This window comes from Argopecten irradians, chromosome 16 (genome assembly GCF_041381155.1).
Source record: "Argopecten irradians isolate NY chromosome 16, Ai_NY, whole genome shotgun sequence".
NCBI classification, from domain to species: Eukaryota; Metazoa; Mollusca; class Bivalvia; order Pectinida; family Pectinidae; genus Argopecten; species Argopecten irradians.
The window spans coordinates 20,901,319-20,927,222 of NC_091149.1; the positions used below are offsets into that span (position 1 = coordinate 20,901,319).

The 25,904-nt window shown below is 37.4% G+C and overlaps 1 protein-coding gene and 2 pseudogenes across 1 annotated transcript; 2 read left to right on the top strand and 1 right to left on the bottom strand.

The window, feature by feature from the left end:
* Positions 1 to 5,906: 5,906 nt before the first annotated feature.
* LOC138310085 (integumentary mucin A.1-like) lies at positions 5,907 to 7,082 on the bottom strand. Its single transcript, XM_069251225.1, is given in 3 exon segments — positions 5,907 to 5,932; positions 6,330 to 6,873; positions 6,909 to 7,082. Coding segments are annotated over 3 exon segments (744 nt in total).
* A 5,594-nt stretch (positions 7,083 to 12,676) lies between these two features.
* Positions 12,677 to 14,405, top strand: LOC138310087 (uncharacterized; annotated as a pseudogene).
* A 1,354-nt stretch (positions 14,406 to 15,759) lies between these two features.
* On the top strand, positions 15,760 to 16,457 carry LOC138310088 (uncharacterized; annotated as a pseudogene).
* Positions 16,458 to 25,904: the final 9,447 nt, after the last annotated feature.

The following is a 25,904-nucleotide window of genomic DNA, read 5'->3' on the forward strand; positions in this document are numbered from 1 at the left end:
AATTCAGTTGAGGAATGGGGATTACGTGACCCATTTGCAGTTTCTGATCAAGCAGCTAATATGATGAGTGTATTTTCAACGCACTTAGGCTGGCCTCATATGGGATGTTTAGGGCATTGTTTAAATCTAGTGGTGAAAAAGAGACTTAAACTTCAAAATATTTCAAAACTAACAGCAAAAGTCCGAAAACTATTTTCCCACTTCCGTAGGAGCCATATATCGGCACAGCAACTACGAGAGAAACAAAAAAAGCTCGAAATCCCCCAGCATAAACTCCTGATTGATTTGGAAACTCGATAGAATTCTATGCTCAACATGCTTTCCCGTTTCGTGGAACAAGAACCTGCTGTTTCCGCAATGTTGTATTTCAGTGGGAAACAGGATGATAGGAGCATGGTGTTCACAGCTACATAAATGAACATTATCAACCAAGCGATCAAATTGTTGAAACCCTTTGATAGCGTCACAAAGTACGTGTCCGCGGAAAAAACCCCCACAGCATCAATTATGGTTCTGATGTTGAAAAAAATCGCTGCTATCTTACAACCGTGTGAGGATGATTCTAAGATCATTGCAAACATGAACAAGAGATCCCAGAGGGATCTTGGCGCCCACCAAAGATTGATCTATGTCTGACAAATGAAAGAGGGATCTTTTCTCTGCTTTTCAAACTTACACTTCTTTTTTCTGCTTTTCAAACTTTAAACTATCAAAATCCAAGATGGTGGTCACAAAATGCAATAGGCACAACTAGGGTCCTAGGGGAACCTACATATGAAATTTGAGAACAATCCCTTCAATACTTTCTGAGAAATAGCGGTAACAAACTTTAACTATCAAAATCCAAGATGACTGCTGGTCGGCCATCTTGTTGACCGATCAGTCCCAAAATGTAATATGCAGAACTAGGGTCATAAAGGAACCTACATATGAAATTTGAGAACAATCCCTTCAATACTTTCTGAGAAATAGCGGTAACAAACTTTATCTATCAAAATCCAAGATGGCCACTGGTCAACCATCTTGTTGACCGATCAGTCCAAAAATGCAATATGCACAACTGGGGTCCTAGGGGAACCTACATATGAAATTTGAGAAAGATCCCTTCAGTGCTTTCTGAGAAATAGCGGTAACAAACTTTAACTATCAAAATCCAAGATGGCTACCTGGCGGCCATGTTGTTAACCGATCAGTCCCAAAATGCAATATGCACAACTGGGGTCCTAGGGGAACCTACATATGAAATTTGAGAAAGATCCCTTCAGTACTTTCTGAGAAATAGCGGTAACAAACTTTAACTATCAAAATCCAAGATGGCCGCCTGTCGGCCATCTTGTTGACCGATCAGTCCCAAAATGCAATATGCACAACTAGGGTCCTAGGGGAACCTACATATGAAATTTGAGAACAATCCCTTCAGTACTTTCTGAGAAATAGCGGTAACAAACTTTAACTATCAAAATCCAAGATGGCGGCTGGTCGGCAATCTTGTTGACCGATCAGTCCCAAAATGCAATATGCACATCTTTGGTCCTAAGGGAACCTACATATGAAACTTGAAAAAAGATCCCTTCAGTACTTTCTGAGAAATAGCGGTAACAAACTTTAACTATCAAAATCCAAGATGACTGCTGGTCGGCCATCTTGTTGACCGATCAGTCCCAAAATGTAATATGCAGAACTAGGGTCATAAAGGAACCTACATATGAAATTTGAGAAACAATCCCTTCAATACTTTCTGAGAAATAGCGGTAACAAACTTTATCTATCAAAATCCAAGATGGCTACCTGGCGGCCATCTTGTTGACCGATCAGTCCAAAAATGCAATATGCACTACTAGGGTCCTAGGGGAACCTACATATGAAATTTGAGAACATTCCCTTTAGTACTTTTTGAGAATTAGCCATAACAAACTTTAACTATCAAAATCCAAGATGGCGGCTGGTCGGCCATCTTGTTGACCGATCAGTCCCAAAATGCAATATGCACAACTAGGGTCCTAGGGGAACCTACATATGAAATTTGAGAAAGATCCCTTCAGTACTTTCTGAGAAATAGCGGTAACAAACTTTAACTATCAAAATCCAAGATGGCTGCCTGGCGGCCATCTTGTTGACCGATCAGTCCCAAAATACAATATGCACAACTAGGGTCCTAGGGGAACCTACATATGAAATTTGAGAAAGATCCCTTCAGTACTTTTAGAGAAATAGCGGTAACAAGAATTGTTAACGGACGGACGGACGGACGGAAGGACGGACGGACGGACGGAAGGACGGACGGACGACGGACCACGGACGAAAGGCGATTTGAATAGCCCACCATCTGATGATGGTGGGCTAAAAATGAAATGTTGACAGACTTCAACACTTGGTATCAGTCAGATGAAGTCGGTTATTCAACACGTGTAAATTACTGGATCCGCAATTTCATGACATTTTTATCGACGGCGAAACAATGGAAATGATCACTCGTGATTTGAAGGTGAAAGTTGAACCAAACGACAACACTAGTACCGATAGCCAATCAGGAGCCGAGGCCATGCCCCCACTACCTCAGCTAGACACTGTCAATCACTCGCCTGACCGCGAATCGGAGCCTGAACCAAAACGTGTGAAGATGGATACCACGTCAACTTTTCAAGATTTTCTTGGTGACATATTATTTATCAGACATGAACGTAAATCCCTGACACAAGAACAAATAATTCGTCAGGAAATAGAAAGGTACATATCAGAGAACACTAGATCACCACCTGACACAAACTCCGATCCGTTGCAATGGTGGAAAGATCGGGCAATCATCTACCAGAATCTTTCTGTGTATGTTAAACAATATCTGTATGTTCCGGCAACAAGCGTGCCGTCAGAGAGGATCTTTAGCTGCGCAGGGAACACATTAACAAACAATTGGGCTAGCTTGTCCGAAGACAATGTTGACAAATTGATTTTCTTAAACAAAAACATTGCACTGTCGGACACGGACAGAATCTGATTGACTTGTAAACAAACAACTAATTAAAAGTATCACAAATAAATGTTCGTTTTGATGAATGTTTCATTTTATTTATTTACAAATTACACTCTATATTGTACTTTCATGATTGGTCCCCCAAACATGACTTATATTTCCATAAATTCCTTTTATATTTTACTCAGCAAAATCGCGACATTATCGTGACGATATCGCGATGCACATTTTCTCTACGATAACAGCTCTACTTACAGGTTCGTGCAATCGTGTAAAAGATACTACCGGTAAGATTCTTAGTAGTAAGTAATATGTTATTGGCCCCGTATACGTAGCTTTTCAGTACGTTTTTTATTCACAAACATATACAATGATCGAATACTGTACCAGCGGCCTAGAATAAAGATGAAAGACGTGTAATATGACATTATTCCGTGCAGATAACCGTATGAAATCGTACGGTCAAAAGTCTTGTAAATACCCCTGCCATTTTGAAACCGACAATTAGCGTTTCGTATATAGGCCTACATAATTTCTATAGCCGTTAACATATTTTTTCTCTGATTTTCTCGTGCGAAGTCGATCGGGTCTTGTATCGTTTCGGTTTGTATTCATTGTTATTGTTTTTTTATATATTTCTTTTCCAACCTTCACAGTTGGTCTCAGTAATAACTTACCTGACTTAAGTAAACATTTTATGCAGAGAGAACATTGTATATTCTTGTAACTGATTGTGATTACTTAAAGACAACTTAACAGCTACGTATATTGGGACTTAGTAGAAGAGTACATCCGATACCCCCATATACAAACCCTTGCTAGGAACAATGACGCAAAAAAGTGTGATGCAAGACGATTAAGGTACGAGGTCATCAAGTGGTCAACAATGATAAAGAAACGGATGACACAACAGAACTAATGATGCAATAAAACGTACTTGAGGATGCCCGCGTGCGATAATGAGTCGTCGTCGTTGACCAAATTAGGAGGTCATTAACAGTGTATTTGGGTATATGGAAGTCGAGGTTTTCGCTCAGTTAGAATCATGGCATTGATAGAGATAAGTGAAAATGTGTACGTGTGTACGGGAGTATACAACAACGAATTGAGGGTGAAAATTAAGAAGTTGCTACCAGATGAACAGAATAGGCTTCAGCCGGTTGATTATAAAGGTATGTAATCTAACATTTTCAACTTTTTAAATTACTTTTGCGTTTATTCGATTATACGTAGAACTAACCCGATCTTTCATTGATTGTTACAAGTACATCGTTAAGTCTGGAGCAATGGGGAAAATAATGAGCCTGCAAGACGAAGCCGAAGCGGAGATTGCTGCCGTGCAAATGTGGAAAGCGAGAGGATGAAATCGTGGAGGATATCGGGAAATCATTTTGTAATCGTGTCTCGCTTCCATAGCAAGTACGGTCCTTACCGTGGTGGACATCAGGGTATACTTTATGAGGGGCAGGGAGCAACCGATCAATCCTACGAAATACGGTATATGGTTGAAAACGGTTGAATGGGAGACAGCCAGTCACATGTCGGCAATAGACAAGGGCGTAAAAGGTATATATACGATGCCTGTAGAAGTGATGAAGGAATGTGTGGCTTTCACGGTGCAAAAGTCAGTAAGGACACTGTCTCGGTTCATTTGTCAGGGGTTTCGAGTAGACCATCCCAGTCAGAAAACAGCACATGGTAAACGGCTGCTTGAGCGAGTGGGTTGATCAGTTTGAGGATTGCATTTTTTTACAAGCAAAGGAGAGCCTGTTGTGGAGAGAGATATAGTCCTTGTACATGCGACATCACACAGTGAATGACGATGATGCCGCAGGGGATCCATTCAAAATATACAAAGAAGTGACGTGTTGAGCCTCGCTAAAGCGAGAAAATGGAAGCACGTTAAGGACGAGTAACCAATTGTGTTTCATTCGAGTACTGCTACTAGAGACCAAATATGAACCATATGTAAATTTATTAAAAGTTATGTTAAAACAAAGCTACACACATATATATATAGAGGTTACACAACGAGCTGCTATTGGATTTTGAATTTATTTCACTCGAGTGAATTATTTTTTTAAAGTTACAAAAGACACGAGCTTTAGCGAGTGTCTTTTGTAACTTTTAAAAAATAATTCACGAGAGGGAAATTAATTCAATATCCAATAGTTGCGAGTGGTGTGACCTGTTTCTATCACAATGTTTTTCGTGACAATAGGCCCACGTTTTTTTGCTAGAGTTCCGTATGCAAATTAGGCGTAGTGATATAGGTGGAGGTGATTTCGTGTACGCCGTCCCCGATACCGTACCCGATCCCCGTACCAGGAATTAGGTTTATTACACATTACTCGACAATAAAACAAGCTACGATAATAATTGTGGTATGGTTATATTTGGAATCCAATTTTACATCACTGTGTCAAATATCAACGTACAATTTGATTTCTTTTTCTCATAATTGCAAAAATTAGTTTTCCAAGAGGTGATTTCTTGTATGCCGCAATCAACCGTGAAATTTCATTAATTTTGATGCATACTATCTATTTCAAGGCTTTTCATAATATTTGTTGTATTCTTGTAATCAATTATGCATATATGATTGATATTGCAAAAGAATTTTAAAGATTTCAGTAGTTACATATGCAAAATCTTGCCTTTATCATGTATCACGGCGATGGCGTACAAGCAGTCTCAAGATCCCCGAACCCGTACCACGGGAGCTAACTCTAATTGATTGTAGAATTCTTAGCCATATACACTGTGTACCTAACCTATGTATATATGTTTCCAGACTCAACGACGAGGACGGGGTTCTACTATGTGTCCATTTTTATTTTATTTTTATGTTATATCGTCCTACTTATTTTGAATTGTCTATTCAATAACTAACTTATTACAATCTTAAGTTATTTGACGTTTATTTATAAATATTTTACAATATTGCCACTGTTTCTGTATCTGTAACAAAGTAATAGGTTAATCCTTAATTGTTTTATTTATTTTATTACGAGCTGTTTTGCTTTACTAAGAGTATGATTAGGTACATTTGCTACATTTCCAAATAAAGCTATCCCTAGAAAAATGCAAGTTGGAATCGTCAGAAACGCATCTATTGTGGAACCATCTGTTACAACCTGCATCACACGTAACCATATCGTCGAAAACATTGGAGAGATGACAACCAATTGCCTCACAATCCATGAAGATGTCGAAGACTAAATATGGATTTTGTTTTTCTTTCTGGATTTAATTTGTTTCTTAGGAAATTTTAAGAAAACCCCTTCTGAAATGCAATTAACTAGATGTTGTCTCATACAGTCTGTATCATAATTTGCTTCTAGTAACCCCATTATACCGTTAAAGCAGTATTCAACTAAGTTTGCAATAGCGAAAACCCCACAATCTACCCCATTTGTTTGTTGCTGGATATTTGGAACAATAGTTTTAACTGATTTTCTATCTTCCCCATACGCTAATGAAATCTGCATTTCTAGTGAAGCTGGCAAATGACCCTTTTGTTTTACATTACCTACTAAACTATCTGGGTCATCGTGAAATGAAAAGCTCGTTGGGACCTCGGGATTATCTTGTGTCTTTTCAGTGGGTACTAATAACAAGGCATCAAGAAAAGGAGTCTGAATAGGGGTCTGGGTAGGAGTCTCGGTAGTGGTCTCGGTAGTGGTCTGGGTAGTAGGCTCGGTAGTGGTCTGCGTAGGAGTCTCGGTAGTGGTCTCGGTAGGAGTCTCGGTAGTGGTCTCGGTAGGAGTCTGGGTAGTGGTCTCGGTAGTGGTCTGGGTAGGAGTCTCGGTAGTAGGCTCGGTAGTGGTCTGGGTAGTAGTCTCGGTAGTGGTCTGCGTAGGAGTCTCGGTAGTGGTCTCGGTAGGAGTCTCGGTAGTGGTCTGGGTAGGAGTCTCGGTAGTGGTCTCGGTAGTGGTCTGGGTAGTAACTCGGTAGTGGTCTGGGTAGTAGTCTCGGTAGTGGTCTGCGTAGGAGTCTCGGTAGTGGTCTCGGTAGGAGTCTCGGTAGTGGTCTAGGTAGGAGTCTCGGTAGTGGTCTGGTTAGGAGTCTCGGTAGTGGTCTGGTTAGGAGTCTCGGTAGTGGTCTGCATAGTGGTCTGCGTATACGTAGGGGAACGGATGCCAGATATTCAGGAGAGTAAATCGTTGACGACCCTATCTGTACCCGGAAAGCTCAGATGAAGGCCGTCTCTGCTAAACCCGTATATGACACCCTCAGAGCTGTCCTGGGATGTCGGTATTTTCCCATGTACTGTGACGTCACACATTTTATTGAGCTTTAAAATATTTGACTGCTGTATCTTGTCTCTACACACTACAAGCAGCCCCCCCACTACCTAATGCTTTGATTTCTTTTACTGGCCCAGTCCCTGAGGCCTCAGTGATAGCATTCTGTATTTTTATCGGGTGTTTTTCACTTATTTGACACTGCCTGGAAGTTATTATTACTACAAACTCGTCTCTCTTTACAACAGTGTTGTTCTAGGGAGACGAGTTGAACTTACGTTTCTTTGGTTTCCTCCTGGCTAGCTGCCACTCAGAATCTTTTCATCTTCTGTTTCCGTGGTTGATATACAAGACATCTGGTCCTGTTCAATATCGAAGCTCCTCCTTCTGGGTTGTTTTTGTACCTGCTGCCCCTATTGCATCGTAAGAGGCGTAATTTAGGCCTTATTTATCTCATTTAAATTTTAATCTAATTCATCATGGACTTTAGTTGATTACGCCCCTGTTATCTGGGGTGCTGTTACCCCCAAAGTCTATCTTCAGTTTCTGCTCCCTGCTTGAGCTAGTTGATCCCCCGTATCTGTCCGTTTGCTTGTTCAGTACTTCGGCGCGGCTCTTCCATTTTTTCATACAGAAGACAAAAAGTGAAAACAGTACGCAAAAACACACCGCGCATACATGGGACTTAATAGACCATTAGCTGTTAATGGGGACGGTAATCGGATAAACGGATAGTGAAGTTAAAACCGATGAGCAAGATCCCCCCTCTCTTCCGTTTTCGCTACTCTCTTCAGTCATCAGGACAAAAAGTGAAAACAGTACACCACAGACAGATAACTGATCTGTGGTGTACACTGTCAGACAGATAAACAAGCTGAAGTATATATGTTAGATCTCAATTCTAATGTCCAAGAGAAAGAAATTTCTAGCCTGATTCCGATCCTGCCCTCCCAAAAGCTAGAATCAGAATCTCTAAGTTCGTGCTCCTATTTATAGTGATATGAACACGTATTCACTGCTTTTAAGCAATTTCATTGGTTGTTTGTTAAATCTTGTCACTTAAACTTAAAACAACGATGCATTAATTAATGGGACTTCATCCTTCTTTGAAGCGTGAATAGTTAATCATATATAATTACCCAAGCTGATGATGCGACACTTGACTCCCAATAACAAGCTGAAGTATATATGTTAGATCTCAATTCTAATGTCCAAGAGAAAGAAATTTCTAGCCTGATTCCGATCCTGCCCTCCCAAAAGCTAGAATCAGAATCTCTAAGTTCGTGCTCCTATTTATAGTGATATGAACACGTATTCACTGCTTTTAAGAAATTTCATTGGTTGTTTGTTAAATCTTGTCACTTAAACTTAAAACAACGATGCATTAATTAATGGGACTTCATCCTTCTTTGAAGCGTGAATAGTTAATCATATATAATTACCCAAGCTGATGATGCGACACTTGACTCCCAACAATGTTTCTTTGAAGCGTTAATACTTATCCAATTATAATTTAAAACCCAGCTAGTAAAGTTTCCTTTGTTGTATATGACCATTATATTACATAATGGACACCTAGGAGTCCATTATGTAACTCACTGTCCATTATTATAGGGCCCCTGTCCATTATTCCCCAAAATAATGGACAGTCTATTTTGAACAAAGGAAAAAACGCTGCTGTATGGAAAACCAAACATGTTTATTTGACTATCCAAAATTTTACATTTAAGTTCACTCCTCCATCGAAATTATTACTTCCCCTTCCTAGCTGTTACTGTTCTGAAAATAAAAAAAACTTAATTAGATTCTTGCATTATTATTTGTTACATCTTTTTAAAACTTGTAATTGACGAGGAATAGGAACTCTAGATTCTTGACTGAGGTGGGATAATATGCAGTCTTTTAGATCAGATATCTCACAACCCTTATAACATATAATCTGATGATTATGGTTAAACATAATATACTTAAGAGCGAAACCTGTCTAATCTGACACCTGCTTTCCCTATATCCTATCTGTAACTGTTCCGTATTCAACAATAGCAACAATAGTATACAACAGTATCTGACTTTCCTACACCCTGAATAATCTGACCAAACATGTTGCACCCACGTGGTGTCGGATTAGACAGGTTTCATCGTATACCAGTGCAATGCTATCATAGCAATCAGATTTGTTTTTTTATCATATCTATAACATGCGTATGGTAGATTTTTTTTAGGAAAAAACAGTTATGTTTAAATTGTAGCGAAAACTCACCTTTCTTGTATGTATTTGATGTAAAGTTAGACAATGCACCTGTCCTTGTGCGAATAAATAGGTCACTTCAAACAGGCAAACAATCTGAATCACAGCTGCGTACATCCCTACATGTAAATGATGGCCGAGTAAGGAAAATATCACTATCCGACATGTTCAAAAACACTGTTGTACCTCCAAAGGTGTAAAACTAAATGACTGTGCATGCATCTCAACATTGTTAGTCCATTATTTGTCACAGGTGAGTGAACACTTGTGCAATTCCTGAAATGGGATGTCCCATTTCTCAAACAGGGTACGCAAGGTAGTGAGTAGTGGTATGATGGGTTTTAAGTAGGATAAATTCCTCAAACTGTCCATTATTAGAGAGAATGGATTGTACCTCGCCTTCTCTCTAATAATGGACAGGTTTTCGGAAATTATCCATTACATAAAATTACCCAAGCTGATGATGCGACCAAGAACGACGGTCCGTAATTGTTAATAGTGTTAACATGTGTGAATTTCACCTCTATGGCTTGACCACATCATCGTCATTAAAGGGACAATTCAGTCTAAGAGAACATTAAAATTTGTATATATATCAGATAAAACAACTTCTAATGGAAATTACATCAGTCAGTTTTACTGTGGTATGCCTGAAACGCCTATAGTGGTGACACGTGTGTGAAATATTCAAACTTGCTCGCTGTCCGCCATTACACACTGTGGTCGAACTTCTTGTATGCCGAACCCTGTCCCTTGCTCGTAAAGTAATGCAACTTTTGACTAGAACTGCTCAAATCGCTCTGACAGTAGTGTGTTTACCTTATTAGGTGAATTGTCTTGCCTAAAAATCATTTTATCACCTTCTCAGTGGTTATGTAGTTCATTTGTTTAACGTGCGTGACTTTGGCTTGGGTATGGGTACAGAGTTAATATTGTACCTGCTTAATCGTATTGATCAACGATATGATATTTCAACGATATTAATTAAAATACTTAACAATGTTGTGGAATTTGTCAATGTTTTACGTTATATGTTTCATAAGAAATGTAGAACAATACATTTATGCTATAGTTTGCTTATTGGTTATGTAAAAGAATTTGCCTGAGTGAATTGTCTCTTTAACTAATTAATTACCATGTAACTTTAATCATTGTACGCGTGGGAATTTTCACCTTATCATTTAAATCATTTTAAAAGATATAGTTCATTATAACAATAAATGTGAATACTTAATTATAAGACATTTAAATAAAACAACTATTAGATTATAACTATAAATTTTAAATAAGCACATTATACCAAAATGTAAATAAAAAATGGACTCTGATTAGAACCACGTCCTCGTCGTTGCATACATGTAAGGTTCTACATACAACTGTATATAAGTATACTAGAGTTAGCTCCCGTGGTACGGGTTCGTGGATCTTGAGACTGCTTGTACGCCATCGCCGTGATACATGATAAAAGCAAGATTTTTCATATGTAACTACTGAAATCTTTAAAATTCTTTTGCAATATCAATCATATATGCATAATTGATTACAAGAATACAACAAATATTATGAAAAGCCTTTAAATAGCTAGTATGCATCAAAATTAATGAAATTTCACGGTTGATTGCGGCGTACAAGAAATCACCTCTTGAAAAACGAATATTTGCAATTATGAGAAAAATAAAGAAAATTGTGCGTTGATATTTGACACAGTGATGTAAAATTGGATTCCAGATCAAACCGTACCAAAATTATTATCGTAGCTTGTTTTATTGTCGAGTAATATGTAATAAACATTATTCCTGGTACGGGGATCGGGTACGGTATCGGGAACGGCGTACACGAAATCACCTCCACCATCACAACCAGAGTCTTTTGAACGTTTGATTTACATTGATTTTTTAAACGGTGAAGGCGATTTCGTGTACGCCGTCCCTCGGGGACGGCGTACACGATATCACCTCCACCAGTGATATAACCTGTATGATACAGAAACTAATTAATATGCAAAACATTCAATTTCGTAATTATTTTTTATTACTTTAATAATTGATAATACACAAATATTTCTATAAAATAATGATAAGTAAATGTATTTGATATCCGAAACCCAGTCATTTCGTTCTCTTTAAATCAAATTGACCGGGGACTATATGCGCGCAAATTTAACAGTTGTGTGGCCTCGGCATGTGACGTAATTTTCCCGCGCGGATTGTTCAACCCACTCTAGTCCGTGTCACTGTCGGAGTAAAGCACCCTTGGCCTTTGGCGTTTCTTACAAGTATACACGGACTTGTTTTTGATGTTAATTGTGAAAGATCCACCTATAATGGGCCCCGAAAACAATGACGGGAGTGTGTTTGGTAATGGTGGTCTGTTTGATACGCTTTGAAGTTGAACATCGCCGTTTGGTGACACTAGTGATGATGGCCGGGGGCCGGATGATGGATTGTTTGCTGGCTGACCGATCTGCTCTGAGTGCGCGTTCGACAATGTTCTTGAGATCGTCCTATGTTGGTTTGAGTTTATTTTCGAATAATTGTTAATACTCTGGATGTTCTTGTGTCAGGAAATCTGAAAGGATAAAAAAATGCAAAAATATGCAAGTGATTCGTAAAAAAGTTACAGTAGCCCTACTGTACCGAAATATTTGTGATGGGATGTATTTTCTTAAGTCTGCATTAAAACACACATTTTTGTTATTATTTAACGTACAAGAATATTTATTAATACATGCATACAGTAATCTGATTGGGAGGCAACCCGTTATCATTCAACTTCTGTACAAGACGGTCACACTAAAATACGCCATAGGTACGCCATAGGAGTTTTTGCACGCCATAGCAAAATCTATGGAATATATTTACAAAATAGTTTGTTTTTTCCATTGTTATACCCCATTATCTATTATATGCAGGGACAACTTGTCAAATCCAATGTAGGGGGTGTGGCACAACTAGTTATCCATTGATTAATTAAGCAATATTTCTCACCTAATTCTGTAACTCGCATGTGGGGAAACATAGATGAGCAGATTTTACAGGTAACTGATGTTCAGGTAATTAAGGTATTTTTAAATTGTTAAATCTGTTCATATAAGTTTTATAATTATTGATAAGTACTCGGGTAATTATGATTGGTAAACCTTTGCTAATTATGACAGTGATGTTATGTTAATTATATTTTGATCATGGGCTCAGATACATAGAAGTAATTATGGTAAATGATTCTCAGGTAATTATCATAATTATCTGAGTACTATTATCGAATTGTAGTAAGTGGTGTTAAATTAGGTTCACAATTATTTCTATTAGCAGCTTGGGGTAGTTAAACACTGTACACATGTGAAACATTTTCACAGGTATGGTAAAATTACAATTTACAACCATAAACAGCTTGGAAGAATTAATTAGAATAAGAAGGTAGGTATAAATATAGGTGGTATACAAGCAACTTCATCATCAGATCTTACAGCTTATACAGGTAAGTTCTCACAATTCAGTTAATATTGGACAGTTTTTTTTGTTTGGATTAGTGAAAACTAGTCAAACAGACTGTAGCCAAATTCCTTCTGGGCTGAAAGAAAATCAGTTTTTTGTAATCAAACGCAATGCAGGGAATAAAGGTGACTTTACAGATGATTGTGGTGTTTGGTTAAAACCATCATTAAAAACCAGTGAATTTTTGTATTGAGGATGGTGGCGATTTGGTATCTATAGTGAAAAAGCAGGGTATTTATGGTAGGATAATTAAAGGAAAACACACCCCTCTTGAGCCCCAACCTATGCTCGATGAAATTTTGATAGTGAAAAGATATTACGCTAAACTGAAAAAAGACAAAACTTATCAACGCCGTATCAGTTGGTTTCATAACATCCCAGACATGCTATCTACACAGGTTGTAGAATACATAGGCAAATTTCCCGGTAACATGATACACGGTAATGCAAAATACACAACCCAAGAATACGTAAGGACAAATGAAGAGCAGAAAAAAGTAATCCAAGATGGCATAAAACATAACCTAAAACCAGTACATATTCAGAAAAGAGTAAATGAGATAGACATTGAGAACCCCATCAGTAAAAAAGTAATCGACAATGCCAAATATAACACAAACAAAAAAAGATAGGCCTGACATGTATGTTAAAAATACTGCTGATGAAGTTCAGACAATTTTAAACCAGCTAGAAAACCATCCATTCATCAAAAGTGTTATAACAAACAACAACAGCAAACCACCGAGCATCCTCTGTTACACTGATGAACAAATTGAACTTTTGAAAAATGCGGTTTTGACAGGCAATGTACTCGGCATTGATAGGACATTTAATTTAGGTGCATGTTTTTTGTCACTTGCATTGTTTTTCAAAATACCAATCTTATAAGAAAAGGTGTGTCTACCTCTCCAATCATTCTTGGGCCTACATATCTTCATTGGGATGGGTCATATTCAAGTTATTGTGATTTTTCGTCACAACTAAGATCAGTTTTAGGGTTTGGCTTCCCTACCAATAAAATAGTTTTTGGTACAGATGAAGAAAAGGCACTTGTAAATGCCATCCAAACTTCTTTCCCAGATTCTAAACACATTTTGTGCACTCGGCATTTGGAAGAAAATGCAAAAAGAAATTTTGATAAAACTGAAATTCCAGAGCAAACAAAAAGAAAGTTGTTATCCAGTCTTTTTGGCAATGAAGGCATACTTTCTGTTGACACGCGTATAATGTTCCTTGAAAAACAAAAGGAAATTGTTAAAATCTATGGAGCTTTAGGGGGAAAATATCTGTGTGAAAAGTTGCTCCCAGTATTATTGCATCATGTGTTCATGCCAAGATTAGAAATTCCCTCCATTCCCATGTTTTGGAAAAATAACAATTGCGAAAGCATGAACAACAAAATAAAACTGTTAGGTAATTGGCAAATATCAAAATTACCAGAATAAGGAGATTACAGGAAATAAATGAGACACAAATTATTGACATCAGAGGTTCCCTCCATAGAAGGGGTAATTTTGAACTGACCCCAGATTCATCCTCTTTACGCATAGCCCATACAGTTTGGTTGGGTATGGGCTCAGAAGCGCGCCAAAGACAAATGCAGAAATTTATAAAATTTGTACCTGAAGACAAAAAACATGTCACATCAACAGATGGCACTTCAAACATACCGCTTACAGCTAAAGTTGCCAAAAAACCTGGCCAGATCAAAAGAGTTAGAAATTCAAAAACAACAACAATAAATAACAAACGTGCCAAACACACTCAATGAAGATATTTATTAGTGCTTTTTTCATGTTTTTAAACATTTTTAATTAGTGCCTTTTTCATAGTTATAGGTTCACATCTGCAGCCCGCCTTGTGCGTATCCATGCTCGGATGTTTCTTAAACATTTTTAATTAGTGCTTTTTTCATAGTTATAGGTTCACATCTGCAGCCCGCCTTGTGCGTATCCATGCTCGGATGTTTTGTAAATATTTCTGTTGTTTGAGAATTTTTATTTAAAAATGTATGCTTTGTAATAAAATAAATGATTTAAATTAAATACATTTGTTTGTTAATAATATATTGAAAAATTGTAACATTTTAGATTTCTTAATAAAGGTTGTTTGAAAATGGTTGTTTATTTTAAAAAAAATCCCTGATATCCAATTCCCATACATACCATGCATAATTTAACAGAGCTAGACTGCAAGAGTGCAATTATGGGGACTGCATCGCGTACCTTTGGACATTTTCCACACCCTTGTGGCTAGCTCACATAAATAGGTAGGATAGGGCAAACATTTGTTAGGGCATGGTTATGCATGGGAGTTGCATATTGATGATATTAGTATATTTTGTAATAAATTGTTATTTCCATGTCATTTGAACAGTAATATAAATTAAAAAAATGGACTCGGTGTAGAACTACGTCCTCGTCGTTGAGTCTGGAAACATTTAATATGGCTAAAAGTTCTACATTTATTTTTTATTATTTTAATATTTTTTTATCTGTTATAACTAAAGTAAAACTGATAACTGTCTTGTGTATTTGAAAATAATTGTAATGGTATAGGTGAACACTGCTTCATATCATTATCATTAGGATAAATACAGGTAATTAATGCTGATTACCTGTTCAGCAAGTTGTCTTAGTGAACACTGCTTCATACCAGCCTTAGCTTATGAAAACAGAGGTAATTAATGATGATTACAGATCACCTGCCTATGGTTTCGAGTATAAAATGAACCGTTTCCAATTCATGTTCATTCTCTGAACTTCTGTCTACATATACAAATCTTAACTTAAAGCAACTATGGCCAAGTTTGCAGTCTTCGGTAGCAGCTATGTTACTCGTCTGGAAAAATACTGCAATGCTGACCTTAGGTAAGAATCTTGTTATAATGTAGCATAACAGATGAATTTTGATAACAATAATAATAATGAAATGAAGAACGCTTCACTTAGAAAATTTATTTTTTTGATATAGGTCAAAATCAATTGAAATTAAAATATATGTGCCATATATGATATTTATATAATTAATTATATGTAATTTTTTGGATACAGGTTCCTGGCAAAGTCAGATTTTTTGGCAAAGGCGGCATGCGAGCGGATTCCATTCCAAGTCAACCACTGATGGACCTGATAAACTACAAGCCAGATACTGTGGTTATTCAACTCGGAGGAAATGACATCTCAGCAACTTCATCCCCCGACGACATATTTCATACACTACAGAGACTACAAGATGACTTGCATGCCACAGGAGTCAAGACGGTGTACTTTGTAGAAATCCCTCCACGTGCCAACTTCGACAAATCCCCAGGCTTGACACTTACCTCTTTCCAGAAACAACGCAACAAGATCAACCGACTGATGATGAAGAAACTCAACTGCCTCAAACTACGAGTGACTTATCCAGATGACTACCTTCATGATCGTGTTCATTTCAATGACTCAGGACTTCAGACACAGTTCCATGCCATCCGACGACCATTTTTTAAATGTTGATATTTTGAATTATATATATAATCATATGTTTTGTCCTTTATATTGCATGTGTGGGAACTTACAATACTTTTCTGTTTCAGTGTTATGTGTATAAAAATGTTTTACAAATATTTGAAAATAATAAATTAAAAATAATTTCGTGTTTCAGGATTGTTGTAATTTTCATATATTTAAACATACTTTATTGATTTACATGTATGTCAAATTAAGATAATTTTCTGTTTCAGGATTATTTGTGACTTATATTTAATTATTATAGACCTATATTTTTTTGGTATTTCATGTTAATCTTATGTTCCATGGGTATTTGTATGTTTTATGTATATATATGTATATATATCATTAAATATATTTAGATATCAAATAATTCTTGTTGTTTCATAATTAGTTCTCACTTAAAAATTGAATACTTTCCAGACTAGTGCAAGTCTAGTTCTGTTTGCTATGGCTTATATGAGAGTTACTTCCCTTGAATCATACTTCCTGAATTCCGATGTAATATTTTGCTAAATTTCTCGCAAAATACACATTTTTAAACAATGAAACTTCACCAAAACTTTTATAAGACTTGTTTTAAAGTATACAACTAGTTATTACCTAATAAATCCTGTTAAATTTTGCTCTGGCGTGTCGAAGCACGTATGGCGTATATTAGTGTATTTTGCCTCAGAATGGCCCGTTTTCAAGATCGATTTTCTTGCAAAGTACGAATTTTTTTTTCATGAAACTGAACCAGATGGTGTATAATGGGTATAACAATGGAAAAAACAAACTATTTTGTAAATATATTCCATAGATTTTGCTATGGCGTGCAAAAACTCCTATGGCGTACCTATGGCGTATTTTAGAGTGACCCGTACAAGATACTTTCTTGCGCTATGGTTCGTGAGGCGTTTTCCATTTTCCCCTGTTTTGCTCGTCAAGCCTAAAACATTTTTATTGCAAATATTGAAAAATCCTTTATCATGGGTCATAATTCAGTAATCATTTAGTATTAAAGTGCAAATAATCAGGACAATCGACCTTGACCTGTTGTGTGAAATTTTGAAATGCAACATGACATCGTGTACTGTTTCACTACACACTGTAATACATTGTATAGCCTGTGTACAATCTGAAAGGGGCGGGGCTTAGTTTTTATTATTTTGTTGACAGCAGCTGTTTATTATAATGGAAGTTAAGGATGAATTCATAAAATAGTACCTGCATTTTCTGCCATTGTAGTCATGAATCTTCCCAGTTAATTTACGCCGACAGGCTGGCACTTAAACCACCTGCTAGATTTGTCCATGTTTGTATTAGTGGCGATATATTAGGGGGCATCATCATGGCAGTATGGTGGCGGACGGCGAGATTGGTAGACCTTATAAGTGGCGACAGGGCAGCGTGATTGGGTTTTAGGGGTAGCCCAGGCGCGCGGGGGTACGGCCCCATTCTTAGGATTTGATCCAGGCCTTGTTTTAGTTTGCCGTTCACGAAATTCAATGTACTCATTATTCTCTGAATCTTTACATAGCTTAACATCCCCCCAACACATATCCCTGTGTTCAGTAACACCTCGCATGCCAAAATGCACAGTATTTAGAAACCAAACTGTTCTTAACTGTCAGGGTTGTGTGAACCAAGTTGACCTACATCATACAATTTATATATGTCTTTGTCTGAAACAGCATTAGCCCTCTTTTCTAAATTTCCCTTTCCCTCTCGTTTTAGCTTTTTTTGCTTAGATTTGATAACCTCCATTACCTTAGAAAACTCTACACTTGTTGTTAGTTGTTTGCCGTAATCTTTCGATTTCAAATACCGATCAATGCTACATGCCATGTTTCTAATGGTAGCAGGTTCATATTCCTTTCCATGATTGTTTCTAACATTCATAAAATAGATACAAAGTAACTTGTTCAGCTGAACTGGCGGAATCGATTCTAATGGCCTGTTTTCCTTGAGAACACTCTGAAAAAAATCTCGTACTTTTTTCATATCTAAATCAGTTTTTTCTTAGTGTTTTTGTTGACCTCTGAAGCAATGAATCTGTCAACATCAAAATCTTCTAGTGAATCTTTGTCTGACAAATGTGGATCATGGGGCTTAAAAACTAGGGGTGTTAATGTACTCTGAATGGTTTCCGATATCGTGACAGATCTAACGTTAGTTTGTGATATTGTAACGTCGCGACCCGGGCATGACGGTATGACGTCGAACCGATACCAGGCTTCAGTTGCTATTTTGCCTGAATCAAACTGAATTTCAAATCGGTCGAAACCATAATTAGTGTCTGCCTTTGAAATAGCCTTGATTACTCCCCTTTCCCCGTCACTTTTTGTTTGTTTGTTTGTTTGATTAATTAACGTCCTATTAACAGCTATGGTCATGTAAGGACGGCCTCCCATGTATGCAGTGTGTTGCGTGTATGTTGCGAGAGCTGCGTGTTTTGGGAGACTGCGGTATATTCGTGTTGTGTCTTCTTGTATAGTGGAACTGTTGCCCTTTTTGTAGTGCTATATCACTGAAGCATGCCGCCGAAGACACCAGGCAACACACCCCACCCATAGCTTCACTCTGTCGCCAATATTGACCAAATCTTCGTCCATCACAGCCATGATGTTGACGTTGAAAGCAGACGACGTAAACATTGATCACGTGGGGTAGAAAAAGTAGTACCGGTCAAAGGTCAATTTCTCCACTAATCAAAACGCCGGAAGGTTATATTCCACCAGTGGAACATCAATATATATAATCAACGGTGTGTTCATATAACCAATGGCCTGAAAGTTAAATAAATCGACACATTGTGGTAGAAATATATATATATATATAATTCGTCCTCCATCTGCATTTGTTGTACATGTACAGAATGTTTGTTTGTTGGATTATTTTAACAACCTATTTATAGCAATGGTCATGTAAGGACGGCCTCCCATGCATGTAGTGTGTAGCATGTGTGAAGTGCGAGGTACGTGGTTTGGGAGACTGCGGTATGTTCGTGTGGTGCCAGCGCTTCTGTTTTTAAACAGGGCCAGCATGCGGTAACGTGAAAAATCGTCTATGCACACCAGTATGTTTCTCATGTTATCGTTGTATTTGGCTATGTTTTGTACGCCCATCAAATCTGCATCAAACTGTTGATTGAGCTCGCCTGTCAGTATCGACTTCGCATAAATCGTTGCCTCACCGAATGATTCAAGATGTACGGGTCCTGTGTCTGTAGCCAATGTTTGATTTTCTGTATCCCTATGTCGTACTTTATATCGATCCTTACCAGTTTCAGTAGCTGTCTAGTACTCCTGAATACCCCTAGTTATTTCAGGTTGTAGTAAAGACTCGTTTGGTAGCAATCCAGATTCCCGGGGAGACGCATTGTTAGCTTGACCTTCGACGAAAGCGCAGGCTAGTAACAAAGATTCTCGGATATCTGTTAAGCTTTTTTGTTTGTTGTTTGTTTGTTTGAGTTTTACGGCCCATCGACAACTAAGGTCATTTAGGGCCAAACTACAAGTCAGGCATTAATATCAGGATAAAAGATCAGGGTAAGAAAAGGCAAGTAAGGATTAAAACACAGATTGTAAACGTTTATTTGATAAAAAAGGTTTGCATGGGATAAAATATTTTTGGCTAAAACACACGAGAAAACTCATGTAAAATGTTGATGAAACGATGAAATGTCGAGTTGATACGATGATATGATGAGAAAAACGTTCATATTTTATCTAAAATACCGATTTCTTTGAGATAATTAAAAATACTATTATGTCTCACGCCATGAAACAAAGTGTACATGTCGGAGACATCGTAGTGCTTATCTCGTATGTGCTTAAAATCAATACAGTGCACTAAAATATGCTCCACTGTGAGAGGAGAATCACATGCATGGCATGTGTGAGGATCCTCCCCTCTCAATAGATAGGAATGGGTAAAATATGTGTGTCCAGTTCGGAGCCGAGAGAGAACAACTTCCTCTCTGCGGTCTCTCCGACTGGACAGTTTAGGATTAAGTGTAGGTTGAATTTTAAACAGTTTATTGTTTGTTTCGGTAGACCATCTTTGTTGCCAATGGTGTTTGATGGCTGACTGAATTGAAGGTTTGATGTCGGTGTATGGTAGTTTCAAATCTGTTTGTGCTAGGCGAAGAGCAGTCTTAGCTGCTTTATCAGCCTGTTCATTCCCCTTTATACCCACATGACTGGGAATCCAGAGATAGGTAATTTGAGTTTTAGAAGATAATCGAAATGTTCGGATTAAAAGATTTTGGATTAGAGTATTTCTAGGACATCTTGATTTCAAAGCCTGAATAACCGAAAGAGAGTCTGAACAGATGATTGCCTTTTCAATGCGGTGTTCTTCGATGTGGTCAAGAGCCAGACCGATAGCACAAGATTCCGCAGAGAAAATGGAGGCAACATCTGGAAGTCGGATAGAGGAACAGTGATTAGATGTACAGCATGCTGCCGCAACTTTATCACCATCTTTTGAACCGTCAGTGTAGATCTTAACATGATCAGGGAAAGCTCTGATGCACTCCCGAAAGGAGGATTTATGTGGATATCAGTTGAAGCACCCCGATTTTAAAGATTTGTGCAGTTTGATTTATTATCTGAGGGTTTTCACTGTAGAGTTACTATGGAATTGTTATGTTAACCATTTGATCATTAATTTATATCACAGTACACCAGTACATAGTAGTTGTGATATATATATTTATATATACTGCTGTTTATAAAAACAAGAGGCCCATGGGCCTTAATGGTCATCTGACTCATGGCACAAAACAGTCACAGTATAAAGTAGTGATTAATAATTAATATAAGCAATACAAGGAACTCCTTTGTTGAATAAGTAAGTTTCTGAAATAGGTAAAGGTCATTTGTTGAACAAACTTGGTAGCCCTTCATCCATATATAGTTGTAACCCATTCCAGGATTAAGGAGGAGTAAGATTTTAAAGCCAAATTTCAGCAAAGCTCCCATTTTAGACCACCCGCGGCTCTATCCCCATGTTTGCATGTTGTTTGCCATCCCTTGAAACCCCTATAGATCAATTTTCGTTGAGATCAGAGACCGAAACCTGAAAAGAGGAAGTTGAAGTTCCTCTTTCCGAGCCCCACCCCTGTGTCCCCAGGGGTAAGATCTAACTCGTTCATAAAAAATATGATTGTCCTTCCCCAATGATGTTTCACACCAAATATGGATGTAATCCACTTAAGGGGGGTAAGGAGGAGTAGGCTTTTTATAAATAGTCTTTACGCACGGCGGACGACGCACGATCGACGGACAAAACATTGATGACAATAGGTCATCCTGACCTTCGGTCAGAAGACCTAAAAACGTGCTAGGTCCCTGTGACCAGACCGGGATTCGAACCGTCGTCACCACTGAATCTACATCGTTACATGGTCACCGATGTATCGACCACAGTCCATATCCAATACTTACCACGGTTGTTTATGTCATTCCTTACGATACATGCTCCAGGGGTTCCGAAAATAATAAACTTAAAGATCTCTAACAACATACACCCCTGTACTATTTTCATAAGTAAATACCCCCCCCCTGGAGGCAACAGAACAGGTAATTTAGTCCTTTGATGTACATCCAAACTGAGCTGTTTAACGGCTACACTGTGGGCTGACTGTGTGGCTTTGAAGTTTTGCCATTGTATGCACCACAACGTTTTGTCAATAAAATACAAATAATTACTTAAGGTGAAATCTTTTGTCCTTAAGGTTAAAAAATTGGTTTGGTAATCATTATGGCCAATAACCGATTATGTCCCATCATTACCGATGTCCAGATTTTTTAAACTTACGGTTGTTGTAACTCACATCTGTAAATAATGGCATTATCTTTTGACGGCTTGACGTCTAATCTCTTTTTGACCTAAAGGGAAAATATATTTAATTTTTGACATTATGTGTTATGTCATAAATGTTTGACAATTGCACTTGCTGAGGAATGTGAATCGTCCAATTGTTATATTGCTGTATAAACAGTTCAAACAGTTATTTGACCTGAAGTAAAAGATTTGTTGACCTAAAGGGCAAAAGATTTATTTATCTTAAGGACTAAGATTTTTATTCACGTTAATCGGGCAAAAAAGATTTATTTACACTCTTAGGTTAAATGTTATTTGGACCTTAAGGTTAATTATAAAAGTTTTTTTGACCTGTAAGGTCAAAAGATTTATTTTACCCTAAGCGTTAAACAATTGCGAGTTGACCTTTTCTTATAAGTTTAATTAGGGGCACTCTGAGACAGAAGTCCTCTACAAAGTCACGACCTGAATTCTACAATCGCCCTTTGTACCCGTCGTTCGTGAGTCGTACCGTCCGTGACGTTGTATGTTCGGTAACACAAATCTACATTTTCGTGACTTCTTCTTTACTAATTCTCTCACATAACTGACATGAAGCTATTTTCAATGTCAAAATTTTGCACAACACTCTTCTGAAATGGCTTAAGGAGCCAATCAAAATATTAGTGACTTATATGTTATCCTTCCCCACAACACCCAGAGGCTGGTCCTGTGGGTATGGTGATTTCGTCGCAAAAGGTGAGTGTCAACTTGAGTAGAAATTTTCAAAATTAGGCCTTTTCCCTCATTATTCTCTACTACACTAGATGTGGTAGAATCAACATAATCTTCAATGAGAATAGAAAGAGGTCTTAAGGTATCCTTTTTTTACCAAAAATTGTGAATTATATGACCATTGGGGTCTTCTTGTTTCGCCCCCTGACGGGCAATAAGGAGTGGAGTTAAATTACTATACTCTTATATTGAGAAAACACTTTTTTGCGCCATTATTTGGTCATTTGTAATAGGAAATGAGTCAAAATGTTGTCAGAATTATCAGTATGAGATGGCCATTTAATCCATACTAACAAATTTTCTATATGGATGACCCCAAGGGGCCTTAGGGGCGGGGACAAAAGGGGTCAAAATGGCTAAAACTTCAAAAATCTTCTTCTGAAATTCTGTAATGGTAGACATCAAAATACTTTTCATAAATAGAAAGGTCTTAGAGGTCCTTTACAAAAATTGTGAATTATATGACCCTGGGGTTCTCACGTTTCCCCCTGGGGAGGGGGTCAAGTTTACTATAGTTTATATAGGGAAAACACATTTATGAGCATTTTTTCCCAATTTTCATTGGAAACGAGTCAAACTTGGTTAAAATTATTAGCCTGAGATAGCATTTTTAATATCATATCCACATTGGTTCTGGCCGACGACCCCCTGGGGGCAGAGGGGCGGGGCTAAAAAAGGGTCAAATAGGCTAAAACTTCAAACATTTTCTTCTGAAATTCTGGAAATGGTAGAAACAAATACTTTTCATAAATAGAAAGGTCTTAAGGTCCTTTACAAAAATTGTGAATTATATGACCCTGGGGTCTCACGTTTCCCCCTGGGGAGGGGGTCAAGTTTACTATAGTTTATATAGGGAAAACACATTTATGAGCATTTTTTGCTGAATTTTCATAGGAAACGAGTCAAACTTGGTTAGAATTATTAGCCTGAGATAGCATTTTAATATCATATCCACATTGGTCCTGGCCGACCCCCTGGGGGTAGAGGGGCGGGGCTAAAAAAGGGTCAAATAGGCTAAAACTTCAAAAATCTTCTAAAATTCTGGATATAGTAGAATCAAATAATTATAGATGGAAAGGTCTTCAGGTGTTTTATAAAAAATGTGAATTATATGACCTTGGGGTCTTATGTTACCCCCTGGGGAGGGGTCAAGTTTACTTTAGTTTATATAGGAAAAACATATTTGTGAACATTATTTGCCCAATTTTCGTAGGAAATTAGTCAAACTTGATTAGAATTATTAGCCTAAGATATAGCATTTTAACATCCATATCCGTCCTCGATGACCCCCTGGGGGACCAGAGGGGCAGGACCAAACAGGGTCAAATTGATTAAAATTTCAAAAAATACCTCTAAGTTCACAGGTTTGATGGAAGCAAATACTCTTCATAGTCTAAAAAGGTCAAATTTATAATCACTGACCAACTTCAAGGCCCAGCAATAGAGCATATAGTGTTTTTTGTCTTTCATTTGTTTTATTATTTGTTTCATTATATATTCTAACTCAGGTGACCGTTAAGGCCCATGGGCCTCTTGTTTTATCTTAAGGTTAAAAGATGTTTTATTATAATTGTAGGAATATAAATGAATTATTACTAGATAGTAGATATACTTTATTTAGTGTCAATAAATGAACAACTTTTTAAGCAAATATTTTAATTTCTTTCGAGGGATTTTTAAATTTCATCAATTGTTTGGCGTTTTTATTATTCTTTTAAAGGACTTAATATTTCATTTCCCTCAGTGTTTCATTGTGTCCAGTAAATGGACAAGTCCATTATGTGATTAGGGGTGTGCATAGCATAGTGATAATATTGATTAATTATTTGCAATTATGTACATTTAACCTTAAAGGCCCACTACCTTTCCGAAACGGCTTTTAGTTTCTAAAATGGGAAAGTAAAACGAGATCGATATTTTTGTATAGTCGCTAAAGTTATTAACTTACCGTTAATACTACACGTGTCATCACATTCTGAACAATTTGATTAAAATAAATAAAATGTAAATTTTTATAACGCGGGTCGTCTTATGTTTCCCGCCGTCGTCCTAAATACCGCGTGGTAGTTGACTATCACTGCGCCAGATGACAAAACAGCGAAATAACTCTCCACTGTTATCAAACATTACGCAGGAAATCTTGCATATGTTTGGTGTTGTAACCTCATCTTAGGCCATTGGTATATATTTTCTGATGTTATTAATGTTTTTAAGAAACCTTTATGTTTTCCTCCGGAAAGGTAGTGGGCCTTTAAGGGCAAAATTATTTTTGACCTTAAGATGAAATATATTTTCCCTTAAGTTTAAATGTACATAGTGGCAAAAACCATTTTTGCCATTTAAGGTCAAATGATTTGACCTGAAGTATTATGTGCATTTTACGATAAAGCGGCTTGCCATAGCTCTCTCTGTGGTCTTCAAAGGGATTTTTTGCTGGCCTGTGATTGTTTCAGATTTGTTCCACTGAACTGCCTCCAGTTTTACTATGAAATAGTCTAGAGGTGTAGAGATCGTAAGTGATCGGAACCCCTGGAGTATCGAAGATGGTGTTATATAACCCTGGACACTTGTCATTGACTAAAAATTCCGTGTGACGTCATGTTTTTACTTTACTAAACAATAAACTGCTGTACTATCTTTTCCAAAATATAAATATCGCTGAATTATTTTGTTTATTTAACTAACAGGTGATACAGAACAGACAGGACGGAACTGTAGACTTTTACCGGAACTGGACGGAATATCAGACAGGATTTGGTGACTTAGACGGGGAATTCTGGGCCGGTAAGTACAGTGTATATATGAGGTATTATACAAGTCTATTATCATCCACGACTGATGTCTTATGTTTCTGTACAAAAACCA